General features: G+C 58.1%; 3 protein-coding genes across 11 annotated transcripts; 1 reads left to right on the top strand and 2 right to left on the bottom strand.

Moving 5' to 3' along the window:
* Nucleotides 1-10,514: 10,514 nt before the first annotated feature.
* On the bottom strand, nt 10,515-16,754 carry ISG20L2 (interferon stimulated exonuclease gene 20 like 2). Of its 3 annotated transcripts, none has more exons than XM_032398396.1 (4): nt 16,667-16,754; nt 15,221-16,187; nt 13,174-13,374; nt 10,515-12,548 (listed from the first exon to the last, which is right to left on the bottom strand). In XM_032398396.1, exons 2-4 carry the CDS (start codon nt 15,950-15,952, stop codon nt 12,435-12,437), a joined length of 1,047 nt encoding a protein of 348 aa, XP_032254287.1. In that variant the 5' UTR covers nt 15,953-16,187; nt 16,667-16,754; the 3' UTR covers nt 10,515-12,434. The 3 variants fall into 3 exon arrangements, with proteins under 3 accessions (XP_032254287.1, XP_032254288.1, XP_032254289.1); XM_032398397.1 differs by having other exon boundaries at nt 15,221-16,069; nt 16,667-16,740; XM_032398398.1 differs by lacking the exon at nt 13,174-13,374 and having other exon boundaries at nt 15,221-16,691.
* Nucleotides 16,755-16,926: 172 nt separating this feature from the next.
* Nucleotides 16,927-23,191, top strand: RRNAD1 (ribosomal RNA adenine dimethylase domain containing 1). 6 transcript variants are annotated; one of them, XM_032398353.1, is made up of 9 exons: nt 17,268-17,350; nt 17,949-18,055; nt 19,793-19,917; nt 20,086-20,238; nt 20,689-20,751; nt 20,983-21,126; nt 21,471-21,952; nt 22,366-22,550; nt 22,925-23,191. In XM_032398353.1, exons 3-9 carry the CDS (start codon nt 19,834-19,836, stop codon nt 23,044-23,046), a joined length of 1,233 nt encoding a protein of 410 aa, XP_032254244.1. In that variant the 5' UTR covers nt 17,268-17,350; nt 17,949-18,055; nt 19,793-19,833; the 3' UTR covers nt 23,047-23,191. The 6 variants fall into 6 exon arrangements, with proteins under 6 accessions (XP_032254243.1, XP_032254248.1, XP_032254242.1 ...); XM_032398356.1 differs by having other exon boundaries at nt 20,046-20,238; XM_032398352.1 differs by lacking the exon at nt 17,949-18,055 and having other exon boundaries at nt 16,927-17,350; nt 20,052-20,238.
* A 35-nt stretch (nt 23,192-23,226) lies between these two features.
* On the bottom strand, nt 23,227-27,154 carry MRPL24 (mitochondrial ribosomal protein L24). 2 transcript variants are annotated; one of them, XM_032398358.1, is made up of 6 exons: nt 26,977-27,154; nt 24,648-24,992; nt 24,471-24,566; nt 24,212-24,315; nt 23,820-23,950; nt 23,227-23,715 (listed from the first exon to the last, which is right to left on the bottom strand). In XM_032398358.1, exons 2-6 carry the CDS (start codon nt 24,828-24,830, stop codon nt 23,579-23,581), a joined length of 651 nt encoding a protein of 216 aa, XP_032254249.1. In that variant the 5' UTR covers nt 24,831-24,992; nt 26,977-27,154; the 3' UTR covers nt 23,227-23,578. The 2 variants fall into 2 exon arrangements, with proteins under 2 accessions (XP_032254249.1, XP_032254250.1); XM_032398359.1 differs by having other exon boundaries at nt 26,737-27,135.
* Nucleotides 27,155-27,276: the final 122 nt, after the last annotated feature.

Genomic DNA, 27,276 nt, shown 5'->3' with positions numbered 1-27,276 from the left:
TAGCGTGTTGGGGGCCTTGGCTGGCGAGGCGTCGGAAGAACAGAGCCAAAGCAGAGGGGCTGGAGGCTTCACCAAAGACTGGAGAAGGCTGGAGCCTCTGCGCTGTAAAGAGGGAAATCTCTGAATAATGCATGTGTTGAAACAGGAAAGCAGCTCGGGTGCCCCTGAGCGGGAGGGATGGAGGTGCTATGATAGAAGGGACTCGATGCACCGCAGGGGGAGGCGATCACCTGTCAGGTTTGCAGAAGGGAGCTGGATGCTTCAGCCTGGCTTTAGGGTTCAGGGTTTGTGTGGGAGGGCTCATCTGGGGGTGGGGGTGGCCTGGGCTTCTGGAAGTAGGAGGGCAGCAGGTCGGAGCTCTTTGAGGAAGGACAGACAAAAGCAGAGGTGGGAGGTAGTGGAGGGAAGGGGGTGGCCCCTGGGGGGTGCTTGCAGCCCGCCCTGTGTTCCTCCCCCAGCGGCAGGCTCTCGCTGCTGTAGGTAAAGGGAGGGGGATTAGGTTCTGACAGTGAAATCAGGCTCCTAGCCAAAGGGATGAGGAGAGGCTTGGGGGAGGGACCATGGCAGGAACCCCAGCACCCCTCCTTCTGCCTCCCTGCCCCCACCTCCTCCACCAGGTCAACCTGCCCACCTCCTCTCCACACCAGCCCTCTCGAGCCCCCAGCCTGAAGGGTCCAGTCCTCGGCTCAGTGGGTATCTTTCCTACTGCAAAAGAGAAGGGCCAGCCCAGGCCCTCTCCCACACAAGCCTGGTGACTCAGGATGTTAAAACCTCACCCAAAAGACGGTCATCAGGAGGCCAGACCTACAGGAGCAGAGGGGGGATGTGGTCTGGCTGAGGATCCTGGGGAGGCTGGAAAGGGGGCTCCCTGGGGTGGGGGCAGGGAGGTCTGGGCCCACTCCCCTCTCTTCACTTCCTCACTCCCCCCACTGGCCTGGCGGCCAGAAGTTCCAAAGAGACAGAAGTAAGACAAAGGGAAGTCGGGCTGGGAGGGGAATTTTTTCCAGATGTGAGTGTTTGTGGTTTGGCAGCTCTGGACCTGAGCTCCAGCCCCTGCACCCCAGGCCTGGCTGAGGGAGGTGGGTAGAGGGTCTGGAGCAGGGTGCCAGGAAGCAGGTCTCAGCTTCCAGAAACCCTGTTTGCCCACGGGAGCATAGGGCGGGCAAGTGGAAGGGGCTTAGGGAAGATGCAGGGGAAGGGGATTGGGGGACACTGTGGGGGGGATAAGAGGATGGGGGGAGGGGAAAGGAGGCTAACAGGGGAGGATGGGGGAGCCTAGGGGCAGGGAGCAGGCCGGGAGCCAGGCGGTGGGGAGGGGCTTAGCCCCTGTCAGTCACCCGGTCACAAACAACTGGCTTTAATTTCCCGCCAGGATCAATGAGAAGGAATTTCCTAGTGTCGCTGGCCTTTTCATTAGGACCAAACCAGACGCAGGTCAGCCCTGGGCAACCCATTCTCCCTTTCTAGGAACCTTGGTCATACCCCTGTCGGGGGCTCCCCCAGGAATTTGGGGGGAAAGGTGCAGAGTTGGTGACAAAAAAAAAGGTGCAGAGTTGGTTGCTCTGGGGGAACAGAGGCAGAGTGGGGGTGGGGTAGGGAGGAAACAGGCCTGAGAGCTAGGCAAGGAACCTTCTGGGGCTTTGTTCCCATGGTAGTGAGGCTAAGAGGAAAGTGGCTGGCTTTGCAGCAGAAGGAATGGAGGTGGGCACGCTTCTGGCTGGGTGGAGGAGCGTGAGCATGAGTGCACGCGGATGTGTGCACGATGGAGGGGTGGGGGGCTGGGGGAGAGGAGCTGCCCCTACCCCTCTCCGCCACTCCCCTGAGGATGGGGCAGGAGGGACCACCCGCCCAGCTGGGGATGGAGAGAGTGGGAGAGTCATGAACCCCTTCCCCTCCCCCCCAACCGGGACAAGGAGATTCTCTGGCCAAGTTCAGCACTTGGAGAAGCGCCTCACCCCGAGCAGTGTTATTGCATCTGCTGGGTCACAGAGTTTGCGGGCTGGGAGTCCTGTAGAAATTAAACCCAGGTGAGGCTGGACACTGGGTCTCTGCCACTCAGCAGAGGGGCAACAGAACAGGCAGAATTCTGCCGGGGCAGGGGGGGGGGTCTGAGAGTAGAATAAAGGAGCTAAGAGTGCCTGGGGCGGGACAGTGGTGTCCCCTGGTCCCCAAGCCCTCAGGATTCCATGCGGCGCAGTGTGAGCTCAAGCATCCTGCCTCCTGGTCCGGTCTGACCCTCAGTACAGAGGGGAATGTTCCATTCTTGTCTGTCTGCCTGGGCTCAGGGACCCAGCCCTTTTCAAATCTGGTAAGGCCTGGCCCGGATTCTCCCCACACCAGATTGCTGTTAGAGCAGGGAATAGGGCTTCCCGCCAGCTGGGAGACCGGGTCAGAGACCTGGAAAGCAGGCAGAGTCCCTCCAAGCCGGGGAAGGTGCAGGCAGGGAATCCTGAGTGACTCTGAGGGGCAGCTGGACCGGAAAGGAGGGGTGGCTGGGATCTCCAGGGCCAGCCCCAGGCCGCGGTGAAGGAGGCAGGGGTGGCGGGCAGGGTCAGAAGCTCGGGTGGGAGGAGGGCTGCCGGCTCCGGGAGAAATCACAGAGCAGGGTCTATGCAGCAGCCAGGCGGCCAGGCGGCTCCTCTGTTGTTCTGGGCTCTGCTGCCTGGTTCCCAGCTCAACGCTCTCCTCGGGGCTGGGCCGGGCACGCCGAGCTGGGCAGGCGGGAGCGAGGAGGTGTGGACGCCCTGGCTGAGGACGTGTCCAGACTGAGTCTTGTCCCCCGAGAGAGGCCCCTGGCTCTGCTGGCCTCTTCAGGGGGCAGCAGGGGGGGGGGGGCGGGCAGCCGCGGGAGAACCTGGAGACCCTGCCCACAGGCAGCCGGCGCACTGCTCTTGCTCTTTGACCCCTGGGTGCTGGCTTCTCTGTCCTGCTCCCTTTGTGCCAGCACCCGGACTGGTGCTTCCTGCTGGCCTGGCAGAGGGCATCGCCTCTTGTCCCGCTGACGCCACGGCCCGTTTCCCTAGCCTGCTGCAGGGACAGGCACCAACGTCCGGCTCCCTTACTCTGGAGTCCTGCTTTTTAGAGAACCTCCGAGGTAGAGGTGGGAATCCAGTGTGGCCGGCACTGTTGATGGCAACTGCCAGCATCTGGAGCTGGACGGGCCTGGCCCTGACCCTGGCCAGCCGTGCCCCCATTTCCCCTCCTGAAGGACTCCCCCCCCAGCCCCCTTCCCCCAGGGCAGCACTGCTGGATGGAGAAGTCGGGCAGCACTGTGACCTGCAGTTAAACTCTTGGCTTTTATGAGCCAGTGACTGGGGCCAGACCCCTCTGCCATTCCCACCCCCTGCCCTGCACTGTCCCTTAACCCCTGGCAGCCTAGGGCAGGAAAGGGACGGCCGGACAAGTTTGGCAGGCTGAACACCTGGGTTTGCAGGGTACCTGGGGACAGTGGCTAGCCCTGGAAAAGAGGGACAGCCAGCAACCTAGCCCAGGACCTGTTCTGGGGAGCCCAAACTGTTTCCCAGATGCCCCCTCTCCCGCTCCCTGAGGATGGGAAACCGAAGAAGAGCCGGGGGTCCAGGGAATCCCTCTCCCCATTGAGATGATCTGGGGTTTCTGGCAGAAGAAAGAAATCAGCAGGGCTGCAGACTGGGTGGGTGCTCTGCTTCCTCTCCGGCCTGAAGTGCAGAGGGTGGGCACCGGGCCAGAGAAGTGGACTCCGGGATTGAAGAGGAAAGGGGCAGGGGGGAGGGGAGAAGGGCAAGGTTCCCAGAGAAGAGACAGGGGGGTTTGAGGTACTGGATAAGGCTAGAACGAGGGCACTGGACTCACGATCCCTGGGAGCAGGGGCAGGATAACAGGAGCGGATGGCTCAACCTCAGGAAGGAGGTCAGTCAGCTTAGGGAGGAGTCCTCCTCCAGGCTCCTCGGTGCTCCCAGTGCAGCACGCCTCCAGACCATGATACCCCGCTGTCTGGGCCCCCGCCTGGCTCCAGGGAGGAGGCCAGAGCCCCTATTAGGTTCCCCCAACCCCAGGGCTCTTCCTGCTGCAGACCAGGCCCAGGGTTCCTTAGGGCCAGTGGGCCAGACTCCCTAGAGACAGAACCAGAGGTGCAGGGGATTTGAGCCGAGTGAGGGAGGGCCTCAGAAGTCCTTGCCCCCACACTCCCATCTTGAGTGGGCAGGGACTTAAGGGAGACAAGAGTTCAGAGTCAGGCCCCTTCGCAGGCTAGAGCCTTGTCCTTCCAGTGACCCTCCCCCCCCATCCCTGCTCCTCCTTAGAGCTGGCTAGAGAGATAGGCGGTGGGGGAGGCCCCAGACTGACCTAGCCCTAATGGCTTTCCCTGGGCAGCATGAACAAAATGGGAAAAAGATGTGTGAGGTGGGAAGCTCTGATTTCCTTTCTCCTGCGGGCGCCGGCTCTGGAAAATGTTAGCTGTCAAAGAGAGACTGAACAGTCTCCGGCCACCCCCCGCCCACCCCGTCTGCCAGGGGCCCCCAGCCTGCCCAGAATCCCAGAGGGCACGGGGCTGGAGCCTAAAAATCTTGGCCAGGCTGCCCTGCCGAAGCCCCACCTGCCCTGCCTGCATCTCCTCCACCGACCTGGGGCATCGAGTGGCGGGGTGAGCCCTGCTTCCCCCCAGGGCCCTGGCTGCCCAAGCCGCCCGTCTGGGACCAACCTGGGGGGACATCCAAGGGGGAGTTTTGGCACTCGGGGATCCGCAGGGACACGTCCCTGTCCCTGGGGGATCAAAGCAGCCAGCCAGAGTCTCCTGGATTTCGTCGCCCCCTGCCTCCTAAAGCCCCGAGCTCTGGGACTGTCAGCCTCAGCCTTCCAGGTGTCCAGATGATCTGGATTTCTGGTGGGCCTGTCTTCCCACTGAGCCCGCGGGCACTGGCCCGGAGAGGGAGCCAGCCTGGGTCCTGGACACTCGCAGGCCTTTCTCGCTGCTTGTGGGTAGTATGGTCTCTGTGGGCCAAATCCCCTCTTTTGAGCTCCCAGACCTCCTGGGGCTAGGCCTCCAGGAGCCCCAGAGGAGAGCCCAGAGGAGGCACTCTGTGCCTCGGCTGGAGGGTGTGGAGGAGGGGGGGGTCCTAGCCTAGGAAGAAGCCACGGGACCCGGCCCTTTCTCCAAGGCCCCTCTGCCCCCTTGGCAGCTCACCCGCTCACCCCTTCAGGAAGCCTCCTGGACCTGCCCACTCTCCCAGCCCAGCCCTGAGCCCCAGCCCCGGCCTCGAGCTGCCAGGCTGGATTATCTGCGTCTGCCTCCCTCTGGGTCCTGGGTGTGGGCTCCATCTCCCTCCCGGGCTCCAGGGCAGGGGCAGTCCCCCTTCTTCCTCCTTTGGTTATGGTTGGATCCGTCTCATGGCCTCCTTCCAGAAAAGCGACCAGACAGGATTCCATAGGGTAGACGGGAATGATGAGACCAGACCGACCCTTCCTTGGGGGAAGCTGCCCTGGCTGAGGGATGCCTGGAGCTGCCTGGAGCTGTGACGGGGGGGGCAGGGGGGCAGGCCTGGCAGAGAGGGATGAGAGAGCCACCCCTGTGCTGCCTCCAGTCTGGCTGATTCCAAAGCTTTGCTCTTAAACCCTTCAGAATGGAATTTGGTTGAGCCTGGAAGACGATTAAGGTGTTTACCTTTCCTGGCCAAATTCTTAAAACTACCTCCTCTCTCCCCACCTCTCCCCCTACCCCTACCTCTCTCAAAATCCCACGTGTCACATACACCCTTTCAAAGAAAGCCCAGAGTTGGTGGTGTCTCTCAGTGAAGCTAGAAAGCATACATATTAAAGAAAACAAGCAAGCCCAACTGAGTGGTGGGGTCAGAGAGAGGGGGCAAGACCTGAGCAGGGGCTCTGAAGGCAGGCGGCTTGGGCAGCCAGGGCCTCGGGGGGGAAGCCCGGCTCACCACGCCACTCGATGTCCCTTACCCATTTCATCACTGCCTGGAAGAGATCTCACAATCTGACTGTCTGCCCAGAGGCTGCAGCCAATCCCCACCCCTGACCACACTGGGTCCTGACCCCCGAGGGCGCGAGCGCTCCCTGAGCGCTCCGTGATGGGTGGGCCGTGTGTACAGAGCTCAGATGAGAGTCCAAAGGCCGAAATGTCAGCTTTGATTTAGACATTTGTCCAGGGGGTGCCTGGCAGGCTCAGTCAGAAGAGCATGCTACTCTTGATCTTGGGGTCGGGAGTTCGAGCCCCATGTTGGATGTAGAGCTTACTCAAGAAAAGAAATGAAAGGAAATAAAATAAGCACTTGCTCAGGATCAATCCCACCAAAGATCATCCATGTGTGGGAAGCTGATCTGTCCCAAATTAGGCCACTTGCCAGCTCCACTGCTCGGGCTCCTGGCATGTCTTGCCTATAAAGCAAGAGCTCCATGGTCCTCTCTGTCCCGGTTCTCTCCCCTCACAGCAGCCCGGGGGGTGGATGGGGGGCATCTTCTATACCCTAAGTCAGTTCAAACCACTCCTTTGCTCAAAACCCTGCAGTGGCTCCCATCTTGTGCAGATAGAAGCCGAGTCTTTCCAATGGTCTAGAGGCTCTGTAGTTTCTGCTTACATGTCCCCTGCTCACTGACCCCATTCCTACCCCCTTCCCCTTGCCTCACTCTGCTCCAGCAACACTGGCCTTGCTGCTCCTGAATACGCCAAGTGTACGCCTGCCGCAGGGCCCTTGTACCTCTCGCTTTCTCTGGAATGCTCTTCCCCAGATGTTTACATGACGGGTTTCCTCACTTTGTTCAGGCCTCTGCTCAAATGTCCTGCCCTCACAAAGGTCTTCTCTCAACAGCCCATCAACAGTCCTACGTGCACGTGTATCTGCCTGCCTCCTTACTGTCCTTCACAGCACTCATCAGCCCCCACCGCAAGGGAGCCCCTGTAGATTTGCTGGGCCTACAACAGTGTCTGGCAATAGCTGGTAACCGTTTCTGGAACAAAAAATGAAAAGTAAGCACATGACTTCAGCCAAAATCAGTGACTGTGAGGCTGAAAGAAATAACTGATTGTACCTTTCGTTAGTACTCTTGTTCTTAAAATTTTTTATTTATTTGAGAGAGAGAGCGCGCACGAACACAAGTGGGTGGGGGAGCAGCAGAGGGAGGGGGAGAAGCAGACTCCCTGCTGAGCAGGGAACCCGATGTGGGACTCGATCCCAGGACCCCGGGATCATGACCTGAGTCGAAGGCAGACGCTCAACCGACTGAGCCACCCAGGTGCCCCAGTCCTCTTTTTTTTTTATTTAATTTATTTAACTGTCCTGGATAGGTGCATGAAAGAGGTACTCTGCAAAAATCAGGTCTGCAAACGAGACTGGCCCTTCCCCGGCCGGGAGAGGTCAGGATTCTGCATGCTCCTCGGCGACGCCTCAGCCCCCTTCTTAGAAATGCCAGGTGCTTGTTGCTGCACCTGCCCGGGTCCCTGAGGATCCAGCTCACGTTCACCCTTCCTGGGTCTCAAAGCCTGCAGCTGGCCACCAGCAGTCTCCGACCCTCCTTCAACAGCTTAGCCTCTCAGGGCTGCAAGTCCATGGACTCCAGCACACCCCATCCTCCCCTCGCCCCAATCATGTAAACTCTCCCCTTCTGTATGTGGGCTGCCAAATAAGGCCAGAAAAGATCTGACAGCCAGCTTGCAGCACCGCTGCAAACCCAGGTTCTGACCTCAGTCAGGACCTCTGCCCTCCGCGTGTCCTCCATCAGCCCGTTCTCCCGCCTCTGCGGCTGCTCCCAACTTCTGTCCCCTGGCTTCTGGCTCATGCTCTCTCCGATTTCATGAGCAATCCAGGTCACCAGGTGCGGCCCAGAAACATACCCATCCACCCCACACTTTCCCCCCTCCTTTCGGTCCCAGAAGAGTCCCTATTGCTGGCCAAGGTTAAGCTCATCCCCCCTATCTTTCGGGACCCACTGTAGCGTCCGTCTCAGCCACCTGTGGTCAACAGCTTTGCCAGCAGCATCTTCAGACCCCTCATTCCTACTGGGGCTCTCATCGGCCCCTCTCCAGAGCCCTGGGGAGCGGTGCACACCACCTCCAATCTATTCCGCAGCCCACCTCCGATGAGCTTCTGTCACCCTCCCCACCCCCACCGCAGACATTGCTCAGAAGAAAGGCACCCAGTTTCTACAAAACCAGGCCCTTTCCCTGGCTCTCATCTTACTGGCCCTCTCCATGGTCTCAGATAATATCCCCTCCTTCCTGGAGAGACTCTTCTGTCGCCCTCTGGCCCCTGGCGGCCTCTGTCAGGCCTCCTTCCAGGCTTGTAAGAAGGGCGTTCCCAAGCCTCTGATCTCAACCTTGTGCTCTCCTGCACACACCTTCCTACAGGAAGCCCTCCTCCCCGTCCAAGGCTCCCCCACTGCTGCCCTGTGGTCTCTGAGCCGCCAGCCCCAGGCCTCTCACCTGCTAAGCTGCAGGCAGCTCCAGGTCCACCCAAGTCAGCTTCCTCGGAAACCCACTCTTCTGCCCGTCGCTCTCTATGTTGGTGAATGACAGCGCTCTATTCTCCGCAGGTCAGAAATATTAAGACCATCTATAATCTTCCTGCCCTGATCTCTAGGTCTTGTTGATTCTCCCTCCTCGGGGATGCTCATATGCGTCCTCCCACTTCACTGATTCAGCCCTCTGTCCGTGCTCATCCAAATTATTCGAGCAGAACTCATCTCCTGGCCCATCTCCAATCCGGCTTCCATTCGGCGGCCAGCATGATCTTCACATCGCTCCCGGCTTTAAATCCCGCGGTGGCCTGGACAGCACCTGCCACAGCGCACTGAAATCCGTCTGCTGGTCTCCCTTTGTCAGATGGTAAGCAACTAGCGCACAGAGACCACGCCACTTCCCTAGTGTCTAGCTCCACACCCAGCACAAGGCAGGTGCGTCAGCAGCGTCCGAGCGGGGCGGTTCCACGTCGGCTCCGAGGCCCTGGGGCTGGTCAACAGCCGAGTAGGGAGGCGGTGAGGAGTGGAGTCTTCCCACCCGCAGGCCGCAGACCGGCTACTGGGCCTGGGCAGGATTTCTTTTCTTTTTTTTTTTTTTTAAAGATTTTATTTATTTATTTGACAGAGAGAGACACAGCGAGAACAGGAACACAAGCAGGGGGAGTGAGAGAGGGAGAAGCAGGCTTCCCGCAGAGCAGGGAGCCCGATGCGGGGCTCGATCCCAGGACCCTGGGATCATGACCTGAGCCGAAGGCAGACGCTTAATGACTGAGCCACCCAGGCGCCCCCTGGGCGGGATTTCTTATCTTTTGTCAACCTAGGCTTCTTCACCTGTCCAGTGAGAACAGCAGCACCGTGCACCCGGAGGACCGAGCGCAGTGCCTGACCCACAGACGCCCTCAAAAAGCGGTGGTCATTGTTATCCACAGCAACCTTAACATCAAGGGGAGAAAAGAGCCCCAGGGTTTTAAGGCTGGAACCCTGGAGCCCCAAGAAGGAAGTGCCACACATTTAGTATGGGGCAGAATCCAACTCCAACCGTGGGGACAGGTCACCTGCTCCGCGGCGCGGGGTGAACCGAAGCGCTGGGGGAGCCGCACACACGCTGCAGACAGAGGACACACCCGGCGGGTCTCTTCCGTGGGTATTTGTCTCTCTAAACTCGAACTCGGGCTCCTGTGTCTTGGGGCAAGTTCCTAATTACAGCACTGTTGAACTTTCCTATTGTCAGCTGTGATCATCTGTTAACCCAGGAATCAAATGACTCCTCCTTGCAGGCTTGCTGTGGCGATCGGGGGAGAGCAGTGCCACCACCAGAAACTTCTACAAACCCCGCCCCCACTGCCTGTTGAGAACCACTTTGTTCAATGCAGTTTCAGATTGCCGAGATGATGTCCGGCAGGATACATCTCTCATGCTCCTTGCCTCTGCCTGAGCCCACTTGCAGAGGGGTCTCTGAATCACACCTCCCTCCGCTGTGAAGAGTATCATCAGAAGACATGTGTCTTTTTTTTTTTTTTAAGATTTTATTTATCTGAGAGAGAGAGAGAGAGCACATGAGGGGGGGAGGGTCAGAGGGAGAAGCAGACTCCCTGCTGAGCAGGGAGCCCGATGCAGAACTCGATCCCGGGACTCCAGGATCATGACCTGAGCCGAAGGCAGTCGCTTAACCAACTGAGCCACCCAGGCGCCCCATCAGAAGACGTGTGTCTTGTCCTGCGCGTGCTCCATCCAAAGGACGCAGGACGGGCGTTCAGGCAAAACTTGACTAGGATTCAGGCGGCAATCTGCAAGGGGGTCGGCCACCCTCAGAGGAAGCCAGGACCCTGGGGACAGAGGGGCAGAAAAGGAAGGGGACTTCAGGTGGCGCCTGCGTGGCTCAGTCGTTAAGCGTCTGCCTTCAGCTCGGGTCATGATCCCAGGGTCCTGGGATCGAGCCCCGCATCAGGCTCCCTACTCCGCGGGAGGACTGCTTCTCCCTCTGCTGCTCCCCCTGCTTGTGTTCCCTCTCTCCCTGCCTCACTCTCTGTCAAATAAATAAATAAAATCTTAAAAAAAAAAAGGAAGGGAACTTGAGTAGAAGGGGCCCCAGGCAGCCTTGCAGGGCGAGCTGGGCTCTAACCAGGACGTGTGATGAGAGGCAAAGGTGAGGAAATGGTTGCAAGGTCCTCTGGGCCCCCAGGTTTTGCCTGTTGAGCAGAAGCCCACTCCTTCTGGCCCTGCACCAAGACCAGGTGCCTTTCCGGACATGGGTGTGGGGGGGGGGTAAAGGGGGGGCATCAGAGCCATTGACTAGTTACCAAGACGCACCCTCAAAGCTGACCTCGAATGAGATTTTCCCAGCTATCTCCCAGTTTACTGATTACAACATAACTCAGCCTTGCTTTCACGTGTATTCCCTGTTCTGGGTGCGGCCCTCCTGGATTATTCCCACCTAGAGGTGTGTGAGGGCGTCTGGCACCTCTCCGAAGTGTCATGGGCATTCCTCACATCAGGCTCAGCAGGAACCAACTTGCTCAAGGCCCGGCAGCTGCCTGTGCAAGCAGATCCCGAGCGCAGGACAGGAGCGCAAGGCCACGGCCGAGGTCCGGTCTGGCTGCAGGAACCTCCCTGCGACCAGCTGCCGAGGCTCCCTGCGACCAGCTGCCGTGGACTCTCACCATGCCCTACCCCGCTCCAGGGGCACAAGTCCCGGTGTGGACGCGGAGGCTGCATTCTCTCAAGACACAGCGTGCACAGTGATGCCAGACGCAAGGTCAGACCTGTGACTCACCCTCCCAAGATGAGGGTGCGTGCCACCGAGAAGAGCCGGCAGGACCGACCAGGCTGGCGTCACCAAGCACCCTTCCCTCCCTCACCCCGTCCCTCCCACATGCCCACTCTGAATCACGCTGCTGGTCACATACCCTCCGTGTGGTGTCTGCGTGTTCTGGGGCATCATTTTAGGTGTGCTCGGTTTGTGGCAGGGATGAGGACAAGGCAGCAGAGCGCGTGGGCTGCACGCAAAGGCGTGGTCAGTGCTTCTCGATGACTCCTAGCAACGGGGGTCCACAGAGATCCAGGAACCCCTCACACAATCACAGCCCCATAAGACCCCTCATGACAAGATTTTTTTTTTCCCCCAAGTAAGCTCTATATCCAGCATGGGGCTTGAACTCACAACTCCCGAGATCAAGAGGTGCATGCTCTCCTTGAGCCAGCCAGACGCCCCTCCTCATGACAAAGCTTTTTAACGTAAAGTTCAAACAACAACAACAGGAGCGCACAATTGTTCTTCCGTTACAAACATTTATCGAGGGAATAATTTCAGTCTTTAGAGATTTGGTTTAACAAAGTAAAACACTAAAAACCATGAAAACTCTTAAAATTCTTTTTTAACCTACCAAGGGGGAATCTCTATTACTTTACGAGAGAGACTGCTTTCCTAAACCAGAAAAGTTGATTTCCAAGTCACGCTGTTACCTCTACTGCCTTGTAACCCGAAGGGGAACTGAACCTCCCCCGGGATGGATCCTCTGGAGGTCAAGGTGGGAAGGATGGGCGACAGGCCGCCACAGACTAGGTGGAGACTCTGAGCCAAAAGCTGAGTCTGGGATATGCTGTCATCCAACCAGGGTACTTTGGAGAGCGAAAGAGGGTGCTGCTAATTACTTGAGAACAAAAGGCATACAATGGGACCTGTGGCCTCCTGGGGATAATGCCGCTTGGGAAACTACACTGCCCAGGGTGCCCCGTGAAGGTCCGAAGGCCCGCGGGAGCCCCGCACCCTGGGACCTGTGCTTAGCACCGTGTAAGAGGTAAACAGTGTAGGGCTGCTTCTGACGCGGAGGCTTCCTCCTTCCTCGGAACACTTAACCAGACACACGACACAACACCTGAGGTGAAACTTCAATGACTATTGAGCCTGGGGCGGAGCCTCCATCTCCCCCACGGTCCACGGCCGGCTCTCCTGCATGCGGCGCGCCTCTGCCTCCCCACGTCCCCCGCTGCCGCTAGTCTTTCGGGGGGTTCTGGGCCAGCTGCTGTTCCCACTCGACTTCAACCAACTTGTACAGTTCCATGGTGGCCTGAGCGTCTTCCACGGAGGAGTGTCCACTTTTCCCGACCTGAACGCAGGAGGAAGAGAAGAGCGTGAAGCCACAAGAGACCATTTCTTTCCTTCCCGACTGGCTCCCCGCCGGCCCCCCGACACGCTGCTGAGTTACTGCCTGCAAAGCTACAACTCTCGGGCGGGTCTACTCCTGGGTTCCTGTCCGCCCCGGTCTGTTCTGCGCTCTGCAACACAACGTTCCAGATCACTGACAGGCCTCGAGTCTGGCAGCTTCCCCACTTGCACAACCACTCTCGACATAACGTGCGCCCGCCCTCCTGCCAGGCAGGCCGCCCTCCTCCCGGTGCAAACGTGTCGCAAGAGGCCCAGGCGCCCACTCTGCGGACTCTCAGGGCACCACGATGTGCTTTCTCCTTTTCCCAGCTCGGGTTCTGCATGCACTTGAAGACTGTTCCCTCTCCCAAGCAGCCCCTGGGATGCTCCGCGAGGCAGAGAACAGGAACCATTAACCTACTACAAATGGAGAAACTACTGGGCCCTTTGTCTAAGGCTCTTCCCATCAGAGCACCGCCTGCATCTCCGTCCAGAGCAATTCTGGGGCTAGAGTCTGCAGCGAGGCAGCAAGGAGCCCCCCGCCCGGGTCGGAGCCGGGGGCCTGGCAGCATCTGGGGAGACACTACCTGGATGTCCCGGTTCAGAAGTTTCTTGGTGAGAGTCTTCAGGGACATGGTGGCATTCTCCGGGCAGTTGGCCTTCCGGTTGAGAGGGGGTATATGGGAGGTGTCGCGGGTGAGGGACTTGGGGTGGAAGTACTGCAGGGCTTTGAAGTCATTGTGGATGGCATGGCCCACCACTATCTTCCCTGTGAGGATCTTCAAGATCTGGAACGGGAGCAGGGGACGCGGTGGTGAGGCGGCCGGTGGTGCAGGTGGAGTCCCTGTGTCCCAGAAGCCCAGCGCGGCCACTGGTCCTTCTAGACTCTCTTCACCATGTGCTCACCTACCTCATCCTCTCCCACAAGCTTTCTTCCATCTGAGGGCCATCTCCACTCCCCGAGCTGAAAGTGGCTGTAACCCAATTTGGACTTAACCAGTGGTTCCTTATCTTCTCGTTAATTTCCACCCCAATGACCGATCAATTTGCCTCAGTCCCAAATCACAGTCACTTGTGAGACGTTCGCTAAACTATCCAGTTCAGTTCTGGCTTGCTACGCGAACTTCTCCAGCCATTCCCACGTGCTGGCCTTAGACACAAGGCTTGGACAAATGTAGTCAAAGATGGGCTCCAGAGAGGTAAGAGAAGCCCCACGTCGTACACAAACAGTTAACATATATGGGTTTTTTGGGGGGAGGGGTCTATGGTTTCCATCAGACTCTGAAAAGGCCTACAAGCTACAAAAGCTTAAGAATCACTTGTAGACTCAGGCTACAAAGAGAAGCGGTCAAGCAGCCGGGAAAGTCAGCCCCACTGCTCTACTCACCAGCTGTTCAGAAACCTTATTCATACTGGTCTTGAGACCAAGTAACCTCTCACCATTTCAGGATCTTAAAGCGAGAGAACAACCAGAGAATATGCCATGAGCTCTGAAGGCCGTTCCCCAAATGGGCTCCAAACAGGTTATGAACAAGAGCAACAGTCCTATGATCGGTGCATAGCCAACAGGAGCCCCCAGAAGGAGCCAGACCCATCTGAACATCCCCCTAGTCTCACACCCAAGCGTGGGCACCGGGAAAGCGCTTTATGATGAAAACCCAATGGGAGTCCAATCAACTAGGTACCTGCGTGCTCCTGACCGCAACTGCCACTTACCGTCCACCAACACCTTCACTGCGCGTTCAGTCAACACACAGCTCTCCTTGGAGCTGAGCGGATTCGAGATCTCAGACCCATCCCACCTTCTGCCTCTCCCAAGCCCTGCTCAGCGGTTCCCCGGGGCACAGAATCTGCAGCCCTTCCTCTCAAGTTTTCTAAAATCCAGCCCCTTCACCTCCAACTGTCAGGGCACGAACACAATTCGTGGAACAGAGCGTGTCCAGAGAGAACAGAGAATGTGGAGTTGAAGTGACAGACGCGGACCACGGGCGCCCTCTGGAGGCCTCCCAAGACCAGCCAGCTCCCTCTCCACCTCCTCCCTGCGCCTCCCAGGTTCACCCCCCTTTCCCTGTCCCTCTGTGGTGCTCCCAGGGGCCAGCGTCCAGCACGGGCCCACCATGAGGAGGTGTGCTCAGTGAGCGAGGTGAGAACCCTGACACGACAGCCCTGTCTTTTATCCCCTCCACTTCAGGCCATCTGTCCCAGGTATACACATCACCCTGCTCCTGCCACCACGTCCCAAGCTTGCCACACTTGCTTGGGAACCCTCTCCACCTCTCTGGGCTCAACCCCAAACTCCAGCCATAAGGTGTTCCCAGATTGAGCCCTTTCCCTCGCCATTCATGCCTGCTGCTCTGCCCCTCAGTGGCTGTTATTTCTGTGTGGATTCCCAGTTCCCCAGATGAGAATTCGTTTTGGGAGCTCAGGTAGGTCTCAGCTAACCCAGTTCATCACAGCAGCTAACCAACTTCCTGGACTCTCACCACGCCCTACCTCAGCAGGAAGCCCCCTTCATCTGGCAGTCCACCCCCCTCCCTTCCTCCTCCAGGATCCCTCGGCGCCTTCCTAGGGTGACCTCGCTTGCTGAGAAATGATCTGCACCTCGCTGCCTCCAGCGCACCCCATGCCTCTCACCTGGCTCCGGGCGATCTTGAAGGGGGTAGCATTCACCATGTGCTGCTTCCGGATGCCACTCCATCTGGTCCGGTAGTCCACGATGTGGCAGGGGGGAAGAACGTACTCATCATAAAGCACGTCTCCGTGGTAGTTGACAATGCTACATCGGGCCAGGGAACTGACGTGCCCCTTGGGTCCTGTGCCCACCATCTCACAGTCAATGGCCACCATCTTCCTTGGCGTCTTCAGGGATGCTCCGGAACATTTATTGTCTGAATGAGACTGGGAGAAGCTCTGTGGGGCATTCTTCTGAGTAGGGTTCTTCTGGGGGCCCTTCTTGTGGGGGCGAGTTGGGTGGCTCCTAATCTTTGGAAGGGCACTCTGGAACTCCCCCAGCAAATCCACCTTAGCCACTACAGACCCGGCCTTCCGTGCAGGGGCAGGGGTCAGCCACGGCACTGCAGCCTTCTTGTCCAGGGACTGCTCTGGTCCATTGCTGGAGGCAACGATCTTCTTTTTTGGAAGGGGAGAGACCTTCCAAGTGCCATCCACGCTAGAAGTCTCCCCTTTCTTTGGAGGTTCTGAGTGCAGCTTAGGCACCTTGCTTGGGGGTTGGTTCTTCTTATTCAGAAAGCCTCTCCGTTCCAAGAGCCGCCGCTTCCTGACAAATTTGCGGTGCTTGGCATTCCCCTCAAATGCTTTTTTGGGGGGAGGTTCACCAAAATCCAGATTGAGGAGTAAGGTAGACATGAGGACAGTGGATGGCAGGAGAGCAGGTGGGAAGAGTGGCTTACTGATGACAGAAAGACAGAGGACTCATCCTCTGTTGAACCCCACAGGCCGACATCTGGAGATCTGGAGTACACCCTGGGGAAGAAAGTGATCCTGATAACCGAACCCGCAGGCCTGGTAAACAGTAAGACCCATCTTCATGAGGCTTAAGGTTGGAAAGACATCAGAGCGACCGCCCAGAGTGGGAATGAATCTGTAATGCGAAATGATGTTAGGAGCACTGTCTGAGCCAGGAAGCCTGGATTCCGCCGCGACCCCACAATTCATCAGCTGTACGGTCTTCACAAGGGTCACGTGCCCTCTCCCGAGCTCAGTCTCATTCGGAAACTGAGTGGGCTGTAGGGCGAACCAGCTCGAACTCTGAGCCTGGAAAGCCACAACAGGGGAGCTCCATCATCCGCCCGGGGCGGGGAGGTCTAAGTGTGCTCGCCGGCAGTGCGGGGCCGGCCCCCAGGGCCTCTGGATTACCCTGGCACCCCCCGCGCGGCTCCCTCGGCTCCAGGCCGGGGGGACCCTCCGCAAGCATCTCACCCCAGCCCTGCTCCCGAGACAGGCCCTCTGACAACACATACCCGCCGGGGAACCGAGGCTGGGGGCCGCCTACCTCGGCGAGTACGCCGAGGTGAGAGGGGGGTCCCCGCCACGGAGAGCGCCCCTCGCGCCCACACCTACCTCCCAGCGGGCCCCGCTAAGAACGGAAGCGCCCGGAGCCGGATGCGGAAGTCGGCGCGCGCCGGCGAGGCCCGGGCCGGCAGGCGCGCGGATTGGACCGCGCCGGGGGCCGGCGTGCGCGAGCCCGCAGCGCCCCCGCCTCCGGGAGCGAGGCCAGGGACTCCGAGTGCGTGAGCAGCGGCAGCGGCGGCGGCGGCGGCGGCGGCGTGGGGGGCGGCGGGGGCGGGATGCGCTCCCCGGCCCCTCTAGCCCCGTGGAGGTACAACTCGAAGGTGGGGAGGCCGCGCCCCGCGAGAAACGCCGCACGCGGGACCGGCCTCACTTCCGGGGGAGGAGGGAACTGCGCGGGGAGGGGCGGGCCTCGGCGCCGGGGCACGCCTCTGTGACGTACTGCGCGGCGCCCCGCCCCACGTGTGCGCCCACGCCGCGCCGCGTCGCGACCTGTGACGTCAGGGGGGGCGTCCCGTCTTCCGCCCCAGCCGGCCGGGGAAGGGGCGTCGGGGTGCGGGAGCCCAGGGGGCTCCCTCCCGGCGCAGCGCGCTCTCGTTGCCGCCGCCGCCGCTGCCGCCCAGGATGCCGGGCGTCTCCGCGCGCGGCCTCTCTCTGGAGCAGAGGAAGCAGCTGGCTGTGAACCTCACCCGTGTGCTGGCGCGCTACCGCTCCATCCTGGACGCCTACATCATCGTGAGGCCACGGGGGTGCGGTGGGCTGGGTGCGCGCGGCAGGCGCAGAATCCGGAGAGGTGGCTTCTGCCCGCTCCTCGATGCGTCTGTGCAGGAAAGGGGCCATCCCCCCGCCCCTTTGCTTGTCGGTTGCCATACGTTGTAATATTCCTGAGCTCCGGGTGGTTTCTCTCACCTGCCCACGTCCAAAGTAAAATGCGTGGACGATTGAGCCGTGCCGCGGCTACGTTGAGCTCTCCGAGGAACACGCGAGGTGTTCCAGAATTCACCCAAGCTTGGGCCAAATCCCCGGTTCAACAGTGTAATGGGCTGTTAGAGCTTTGGAGTCAGACTGACTGCCTCCCTTACGGGGTCAGCCTTGGGCGTTTAAAGAAACTCCTCCTGGCCCGGGTTTCTCAGCTGTAGTAGTGACCCCTGTCTGGAGGCTCACGGTGGGGAATAAGATGATGTATGATGACTCGTTCAGCCCCCACACCCAGAAGCATCCTTGATTCAGCTCCCTCCTTCATTGATGTACACTCCAGCCCTTCCCTCAGCTCTACCTGCAGAATAGATACCAAATTCACCCGTTTGTTTCCATCTCCATTGCTACCCCCCAGGGCGAAGCCACCATCCTCTCGCTCCTGGACCACTTCCTAACTGATCTGTGTGTCTACTTCTCCATAACCATTTCTTCATAAAGCAGCCTGATTGATCTCTTTAAAACGTAAATCTGATGAGGGGCGCCTGGCTGGGTCGGTGGTAGAGTAGTAAGTTTGAGCCTCACGTTGGGTGTAGAGTTTACTTAAAAAAAAAAGGTAAGGGACGCCTTGGTGGCTCAGTTGGTTAAGCGGCTGAGGTCGTGATCCCAGGGTCCTGGGATGGAGTCCCACATCGGGTTCCTCGCTCAGTGGGGAGCCTACTTCTCCCTCTGCCTGCCGCTCCCTCTGCTTGTGCTCACTCTCTGTCTCTTACAAATAAAATCTTTAAAAAAAAAAGGTAAATCTGATCAAGACACTGCCTTGCTTCCTGGGTGCTTTGATGAAATCTTAAGTCTTTACCGTTACCTAGAAAGCGCTGCATGATCCGTCCCCTGCTGCCTCGTGAAGGCCATCACTTTGGTTCTCCCACATTCCCTCTCCAAACCTATACTGACCTGATTTCTGTTCTACAAACATGGCGGGCACCTGGGCCTTTGCACTTACTAGTGTGCCTGGAATGTCTTCCTCCACCGGAAGGCAGTAGAACAGAGTGGTTAGGAGCAAGAACTAGAGTGGAGTTGGTTTCAGATCCCAGCTTTGCTACTTACTAGCTTTTTGACTTGGACAAGTTACTGAATTGCTGTGTGTCAATCTCCTTATCTGTAAAATGGGAGGTAAGCTAGTACTTATCTCATAGGGTTGTTTGAAGATTAAATGCATTAATACGTGGAAAATGTTTTGGACAGCGCCTGGCATGTTAAAGTATTTTATAAGTGTTTGCTATTACCTGAAATTTTTTAAGACTTTATTTATTTATTGGTGGGAAGGGAGCACAGAGGGAGAGTGAAAGGGAGAAGCAGGCTCCCCGCTGAGCAGGGAGCCTGATGCGGGGTTTGATCCCAGGACCCTGGGATCATGACCTGAGCCGAAGGCAGACACTTAACCGACTGAGCCACCAGGTGCCCCTCTCCCCTTTTTTGGATGAAAACTTTTAAGATCTATGCTTGGCAACTTTCAAATACGCAATACAGTATTATTAGCTGTAGTCACTCTGCTGTACATCTCTGTGATCTATTTATGTTATAACTGGCAGTTTGTACTCTGACCCCCGCATTGCCACAGCTGCCCCCCTCCGGCAAGTACCGCCTGGCCTTTCTTATCTGCTGTTGTGTGTTTGTCGTTCACGTCTCAGCTCAAGAGCCGGCCCCTCAGACAAGTCTTCCCTGTTGCGCCCTCGAAGTAGCACTCTCTCAAACTCCACCGTGTTACTGTTTCGTCAGGGTTTTAGTGTCTATGTGGCATTTGATGTTACCTGAAATTATCTTTTTTATGTAAACTTTGTGAGAACAAGAATCTTGTCTATCTGGTTCGTTGTATCCTCTGCGCCTAGACTAGAGCTTGGCGCGTGGCCAGAGCTCCAGAGTGGGTGATGAACAAACGCATGAATAAAAACGCATTCTGTCACATACAGTGTCTGGCACGTAAAGTGTCCGGTGCACATAATGGTAGAGTGTTAAATGGCAACGTGCTGATATGACAGGCCAGTTACTACGCTTTTGGGCACGCCCAGGCGAAGGCGCCGTTGCGTGGAGAGAACACGCAGAGCAGCGGGCAGGGGAAGTGCTGCAAGGAGAGGCGTGTCCAGGATGCCGCCTGGGCCCCGAGGGCGGGGGCTGGAGCCCAGCTTCAGAGAGCTGTGGCTGGGATGGGCAGGGAGGAGTGGGGAGGGCAGTGGCCAGACTGCTTCTCCCCTGCTCCTGCAGGAATTCTTCACAGACGACCTGTGGGGCACACTCCCTGGCTCATGGCAGGAAGCGCTGGACGGACTGGACCCGCCCCAGCTGTCCACACAGCTGCTGGGGATGCCCGGGGAAGGGGAGGTGGTCAGGTACGGGCAAGGGGCCCCGGGCTGGGGGACTCAGGCTCACAGTCTCCCCCGGGCTTCCTGGGTTGCAAACTGGTGCGGTCAGGATGCAGTGGAGCTATTCACTGGGGTCCCGGGCTGGCCTGTCCCAGGTACAGGTCGGTGTGGCCACTCTCTCTGCTGGCCCTGAAGTCCACAGCCTGTGCCCTGGCCTTTACCCGGACACCTGGGTTTCAAACCCCCTCCGAGTTCCTGGAGAACCCCAGCCAGAGCTCCCGCCTGACAGCTCCGTTCCGGAAACACGTCAGGCCCAAGAAGCAGCACGAGATCCGGAGGCTGGGAGAGGTGAGATGGCTGGCGTTCGGGTGGTGTCTGGGAGCAGGCGCTGTGGGTTACCAGGATGTGAGCACCTTCTGTCACCTGCAGGACCAGCCTCGCCAGGCATACGATAACCATATCTCGATGCTGCGGCTTTTTGTGTGTGTGTTCGTCCTTTTGACGGGTTGGTTGGTAGCTGTGTCCGAATCACTTTCTTCTTCCCGTTTTCCACCTCCACCATCTGCTCTGGGCTTCACGGTGGGGGCTCCTCTCCTTGTTCGTGCTGAGAGGGGCGAGGAGAGGAGCCTGAGCCTGGGGTCAGCACCCTCCCTCTTGGTTTCCATACGTCCTGTCTCCCCCGTGGTCCCCCCTCGCCATCCTCCTCCCACCACCTGCAGCTCCTCCACCCTCACTGTGGGTGTTTGCTCTGGGAGCCAACAGCCAGTAGCCAGGAGAGCTTTGTCCCTTCTCTTGTAGTTGGTGAAGAAGCTGAGTGACCTCACAGGCTGCACCCAGGTTGTGGATATAGGTTCAGGCCAGGTGAGTCAGACCCCTGACATTCTGGGGTTTGGGGTTCCTTTTTTTGAATTGCGGGGATAGAAAGCGGGAGGCAGGTTACGAGGCCACAGGCCCCGGGAAGCAGGTGCTGAGGAGTGGTGGAAGTTGGCAGATAAGCCATCTGGGGGCCTGGGCCACTTCCTGATGGTGGGAGGCTGACAGCAGAGGGGGCACTGAACAGGGCTGTCTCTGTCCTCCCTCTCGTGACTCCAGGGCCATCTCTCCCGATTCATGTCCCTGGGGCTGGGGCTGATGGTGAAGAGCATTGAAGGGGATCAGAGACTGGTGGAGAGAGCCCAGCGCTGGGACCAGGAGCTCCTGCAGGCTCTGGAGAAGGAGGAGAAGAGGCACCCACAGGTAGGCCGGTTTTCCCTGCGGGCGGGGTCCAGTTGGCTGGAATGGGGCACCGAGGCTGGACCCACTCTTTAGTTTCTGGGATTGAGATGGTGTCGTCTCTAATCCTGCTGCCCCTTGCCCGAGGGCCCCCTTTCACCAGAGCCTCCTCACATCCTAAAGGCACTCCCCATGAGGGGCCCCAGGGCTCAGCCCATCTCCTGATTCAAGGCCCAGCTGTCCTGGTCCCCAGCTTCTCCCCCTCCTTGGGAAGGAAGGCAGAGGACACGTCCTGTCCTGTGACCTGAGGTGGCACGGGGACAGCAGACAGACTTCCCACTTGCCTTTGTTCCGTCCTGCCTCCACAGGCGGTCCACGCGGGCCCTCGCCACTCGCCACACCACGTGGTTAGGTGGGTGGAGCCCACGGCCCTATGCCAGGAGCTGCTGCTTCCGCTGGAGACCCTGCCCCAGAGCGGGGCCCGCTTGCTGCTGACTGGGCTCCATGCGTGCGGGGACCTGAGCGTCGCCCTGCTGAGGCACTTCTCCTGCCCCGAGGTGGTGGCGCTGGCCTCGGTGGGCTGCTGCTACATGAAGCTCAGTGACCCTGGCGGCTACCCGCTGAGTCAGTGGGTGGCCGGGCTGCCAGGCTGCGAGCTGCCCTACCGGCTTCGGGAGGGAGCCTGCCACGCCCTGGAGGAGTACGCCAAGCGGCTGCAGAAAGCGGGCCCTGGCCTCCGCACCCACTGCTACCGCGCGGCGCTGGAGACTGTCATCCGGGGGGCCCGGCCCGAGCTTCGGCGGCCCGGCGTGCAGGGGATCCCCAGGGTCCACGAGCTCAAGATTGAAGAGTGAGGCTGGGGGAGGCGGGGGGGGGAGAGGGGGCTTCACCGCCTGATTTCCCCCTCAGCCTCACTTGTTGGCTTATCCTAGCGAAGTTCTAAATGTGCCCAGGGGGTTGATGTTGAAGTCTCGGGGCAGCTTCTCAAAATTTCTTTAGAAGGGAGATGTCATTCTATCTGGGCACTACCAAGTTTTTTTAAATGCTGAAAATACAGCAAAATAATTGGACAGATCTGGCTGAAAATAAATTTTGCGGTTAATTTGCGATTGGACAGACAGCTCACAGCCAGAAAAATGTTGAAAATGCATCCTAGGGTAGCACGTGAAGCAAAGTTGCAATGGAATTAGCAATGGACGGTTCTGAGTGGGCGGTGCGGGCGCCTGAAACCAACCTGAGTGCTGTCTGTGGCTGACCCCGCAGATACGTGCAGCGGGGGCTCCAGCGGGTGGGGCTGGACCCCCAGCTGCCACTGAACCTGGCTGCCCTTCGGGCCCACCAGGCCCAGGAGAACCGAGTGGTGGCCTTCTTCAGCCTGGCCCTGCTTCTCGCCCCCCTAGTGGAGACGCTGATTCTGCTGGACCGGCTGCTGCACCTTCAGGAGCAGGGTGAGGGTGGCCTACCCGCGGGACCCTGGGTGGGTGGGGCTGGAGTTCTGAGGCTCCTCCTCCAGGCCCCCAGCCCCACAGCTGCCAGGCAGCCTGGGTTCTTCCCTGCGGTGATTCTCCAGCCAGTCAGCTGTGGGGCGGGAGCCAGGTCAGTGCAGATTCCTACTGAATCGGACTCCCATCCCTGGGCTGCATTTTAAGCCAGAACCCCGGGCATCGAGAACCTACAGTGGGCACCCCATTCCTGGTGGAGAACTGGGTCTCCTTAGACACCCTGAGGCCTCCCCCATGGGGAACAGGGCTGTCCCCACAGACCGGGCAGGGAGTGGCTGAGAGTATCTGTTTCTTTTTGAGTAGCCCTGCCTTTCTCCTAGGCTTCCATGCTGAACTCCTGCCCATCTTTAGTCCTGAGCTCTCCCCCAGAAACCTGGTTCTGGTGGCTACAAAGAGGCCCCTGGGTGAAGCCTTCTCTCTTCTGGAGACTGAACACAGCTGACAAACCCCATCTGAGACCACCCGGGCACCGCACTCACCCAGAGAACCACCAGTCCCTATCCCTGGAACCCTCATTTCTCCCTCCATGTGTTAATGTGATATGATGTAAAATTTATTTTTAATTTATTAAATCAGTGAAATCTCCATTTCCCTGCCATTACCAGTGTAGAGAAGGACGGATGCGCAGCCTCCCCTGCTAAGACGCTGCATAGGTACCGCAGCTGGGCCTCACACCCCCACCCCTACCCCCCCCCCAGCGGGTAACACCCCATTACTCACGGGCCTCCCTCCCAGCACCTGCAGGCCCTGCCCCGGGGGAGGCTGGCGAACTGCCATCCAGGCTCCGTCAGTACGTGAGGGCAGGTGCCCCTTCCTTCAATCCCAGAAACGGTGCGCCGGGGTCAGGTGTGCCCGTCTACCGGAAGACAACAGCTGCACACGGGAAGACTCGTGGCTCTTTATTGGGGTCTGGAGAAGAGGTAGCCCTGGCCTTCAAGGTGAAGACAAGGAGGGGAGAGGCTGCTCCCCCAGGTTCAATACCAGTAGACCTTCTTGTGTCTCCGAGTCTCCTGGATCCCCATGGCCTCCATCACCTCTTCCTCCAGTGTCTTTAAACGGGGCACATAGGTTCTTTCTAGAGCATCTTCCACCGAGGTGTCTTTGGGACCATCTGTTGAACCAGAGGAAAGAAGACGGGCGGGAGGGCTTCCTAACACCCCTCACTCCCACTCCTACCATCCCCAGCCCACCTTCCTGCCCCTCAGCCTGCCTCACCGGTCCATGTTTCAGGGACGATGCCATCAGCTCTGGGAAAATCAGGTTTAGGGATAATTCTTCCTGATCTTGAGGAGACACGTACCCGCTCTCCTGCCTCCGTGAATCTCCATTCCACCTCAGTGGGTTTCCTAGCGGATGGAAGAGAGAAACCCAGCATGGGAACCAGGTCTTCCTGCTGCGTTTGGTCCAAAGAAGTCAGTGGCTGAAAACATTAAAGTTACCATCTTGTCGCTGTTCCGTCTGTACTGGGGTGACCTAGAGGGGCTCATGTGATGGCCCCTCTCAACTTCCAGAGCCTGCAACCCACCATTCCTTTTGTATAAATGTGCTCAACACCTGTGCAGATGCTCAGGATGGGAAACCCTCTGCCCGGGGCCCCGTGTGCTTGCCTGTCCACGGGGTCCACAAGTTTGACCTGGTTGTGGAGCAAGGGCGCTTCGCTAGGGATCATGGTTCCCCGGTACTCCCCGGTCCTGCCAACATAGCGGTAGTGCTGTCCAAAAGAGAGGTGGTCGCATTCAGCCCCAGGGGACAGCAGAGCCGTCAGCTGCGTCACTGCCCCTGCGGCTCGTCTCCTCCCTCCCCGGGCTGCTCTCCGTGCAGAGTGACGGGACAGCTTCCTGAGAAGGCCCATCTCTCTCCACTCACTGTATTCAGTCCCTCCAGGACCACCCAGTTGCGCTGCCGGATGACTTGAACCACTTTGCCTTGCTTCCCAGCATCCTTGCCTTCGAGGATCTCCACCTGCAGGAAGACGTGGGTCAGGGACGGGGGGATCCTTGCCTGGGAGCCCGCCCGCCACTCCGTCCCACCCGAGGCTCTCACCGTGTCCCCACAGAACAGATGCCACTCTTCGTCAGAGATGGGTTCCACAGCCACCCGGCGCCGCCTGGTCCCTGGAGGGTTCTTCCTCCTGTCTGCAAGAGAGCCTGGGCGGCTCATCCCATAGCGGTAGTCTCGGGGCAGAGTGACCTTGGAAGCCAAAGCCAGCAGGGCAGAGAGACGCATGGCTGGAGGCCGGGAGAAGTCCCCTGGCCAGGGAAGATCCAGAACCCTTCCTAGTCAGCTCTGAAGTAGATGGATAGAGGGGCTCTAGGCCGGCTCAGTCGGGAGAACATGTGACTCTTAATCTCAGGGTCCTGAGTTCAAGCCCCGCATTGGGTGTGGAGCCTATTGTTAAAAAAGAAAAAAGATTAAAAAACAAAAACAGAATAGACAGAAACAAGTGGGCAAAGAAGGAATATTTTTTTATACTCAGGCCATTGCTAAATTCATCTCATTGAATCCCTGCAAGATGTTATCTTCACTTTAAGATGAGGAAGGACTTAGTGAGGTTCAGTGACTTGCCCATGGTCATAAAGCTACTATGTGAGAACTGACATTCAAACCCACATGTATCTGACTTCAAAGTGCAAAAAGTTCCCCAAGGCCAGGGACCATGCCATCTAGTTCACCTGAGTCCAGCAGATCCAAGCAGGGCTTGGCACACAGTAGATACTCAGTAACAGTTATTAGATACTCGCCCAAACAGCAGCATAGGAAACACAGGTAAGGGGAACAAACCCGTGGCACAAGGCCAAGGGACAGGCAGTTATAAGGCGAAACGTAGAAAAAAAAAATGGGATTAAAATGTCCCTACACCACTTCCAATTCCTAAACTCATTCGGGAAATAAACATTTCTCCTCCCTAAGACAGCTTCTTTTCTAGAGGAAAAGGCCCCAGAGCCAGACTCTAGGATTACGGAGTCCTGGATTTCCCAACTAAGTATGTACTGGAAGCCTCCCAATTTTGGATGATGGACTAAGTCAGTGGGCTGATGATGAGAGAACTGAGGCAAAAATAGTATGCGCTTCCTTATCGAGCACTTGCTACCTGCCAGGCACCACGCGGCTTTCTTGCATCATGCACTAAAGGAAAGGGATGGAGGGGGCACCTGGGTGGCAGTCAGTTAAGCGTCTGACTCTTGATTTCGGTTCAGGTCATGGTCTCAGGGCTATAAGACTGAGCCCTGCATTTGACTCCACACTCAGCGGGGAGGGATTTTCTCTCTTTCTCCCTCGGTGCCCATTCTCGCTCTAATAAACACATAAATCTTTTTTAAAAGGGGGGAGGGGGAAAGGATGGAGCAGGGATCGTTAATCTTATAGCTAAGAACTGAGTCTAACTTCAAAATACAAATGAAGTGCACTCTTGGGGCGCCTGGGTAGCTCAGTGGGTGAAGCGTCTGCCTTCCGCTCAGGTCATGGTCTCAGGGTCCCAGGATGGAGCATCGGGCTCCCTGCTCAGCAGGAAACTTGCTTCTCCCTCTCCCTGCCATTCCCCCTGCTTGTGCACTCTCTCTCTGTGTCAAATAAATAAAATATTTATTTTTTGAAAATAAAATCTTTTGAAAAAGAAGATTAAAAATCAAGTGCACTCTCATGGCACAAAGAGCTGCCGGGGTCAGAGAACTGCGTGCCCCTCCATGCTCACCACCTTACTCTGTGACCCAGGGCAACTGAACGTGTGAGCTTGTTTCATCATCCTTAAGACCTCACAGTTTTACTTTCAATGTTTTAACAAAGCAAAGTACAGAATAACGTGAATGGTATTATGTCGTTTAGGCAAATTAAAAATATATATATTCCGGCACAGACTTAAATATTTATGCCAAGGAAAGAGCCCCAGGACTTGTTTGGGGCGAGGGAACTGTTTGGGGGCGCGGTTCCTTTCCATCTTTTCCACCTATGCGCATTGGGGGGAAAAAAACAAATCGGAACTGGTTTATCTGAACCGTCGGTCATATACTTCTCAATATGAAAAAGACAACGCCTAACGCTCTCCTCAGTTAACCTCGGCCTCAATGTTCGCATGCAGATCCAACACACGCTTGGGAGCACAGCTCCGTGACAGACCGAATGCGGGGAACCTCACCGCCGCCGCCGCCCTGGGAAGGAAGCTGACAGGTGCAAGGACCACAGGGTCGGTTCCGCAGACGAGGAAACCCGCCGGATCGCTGCGAGAGGTCCTGGCCTCAGCCACTCTCGGTTTGCAGCTCCGGGAGGAGACCCCGGAAGCCAGCCCCCTGGACCCTGCCCTCCTCTCCTGCACACCCTGGAGGGGGCTGTCCTCGGGGGGCTTGCGCGGCGGGCTCCAGCAGTCTTCAACACCCACCCGCTCCAAGCAGCCGACTGAGCCACGGCCGGGGCAAACGAAGGCCCTTCCCGGCCCCGGGTCCCGGGCGAGCCCAGCGAGGTCACCGGTACCACACGCTCAACTCCGCTTCCCGCCGCGTAGCCGCGCCGCCCGCACCTGCGCCCTGAGCGCGCCGTCCTCCCTCCCCTCCGGGCCCTCGGCTTTCTGGGAAATGTAGTCCAAATGCAGAGCGGACGCTCAAACCAACCTCGCTCTGCAAGCTGGAAGTTGTAGTCCGCCGCTACGAAGCGAGCCGGAAACAGGAAATTTGGTCGGGTA

Source organism: Phoca vitulina, unplaced genomic scaffold, assembly GCF_004348235.1.
Source record: "Phoca vitulina isolate PV1807 unplaced genomic scaffold, GSC_HSeal_1.0 scaffold115, whole genome shotgun sequence".
In the NCBI taxonomy this organism is placed as follows: domain Eukaryota; kingdom Metazoa; phylum Chordata; class Mammalia; order Carnivora; family Phocidae; genus Phoca; species Phoca vitulina.
Note: the sequence above shows the minus strand (reverse complement) of the source record. Positions and strands in the feature narration are given on the sequence as shown.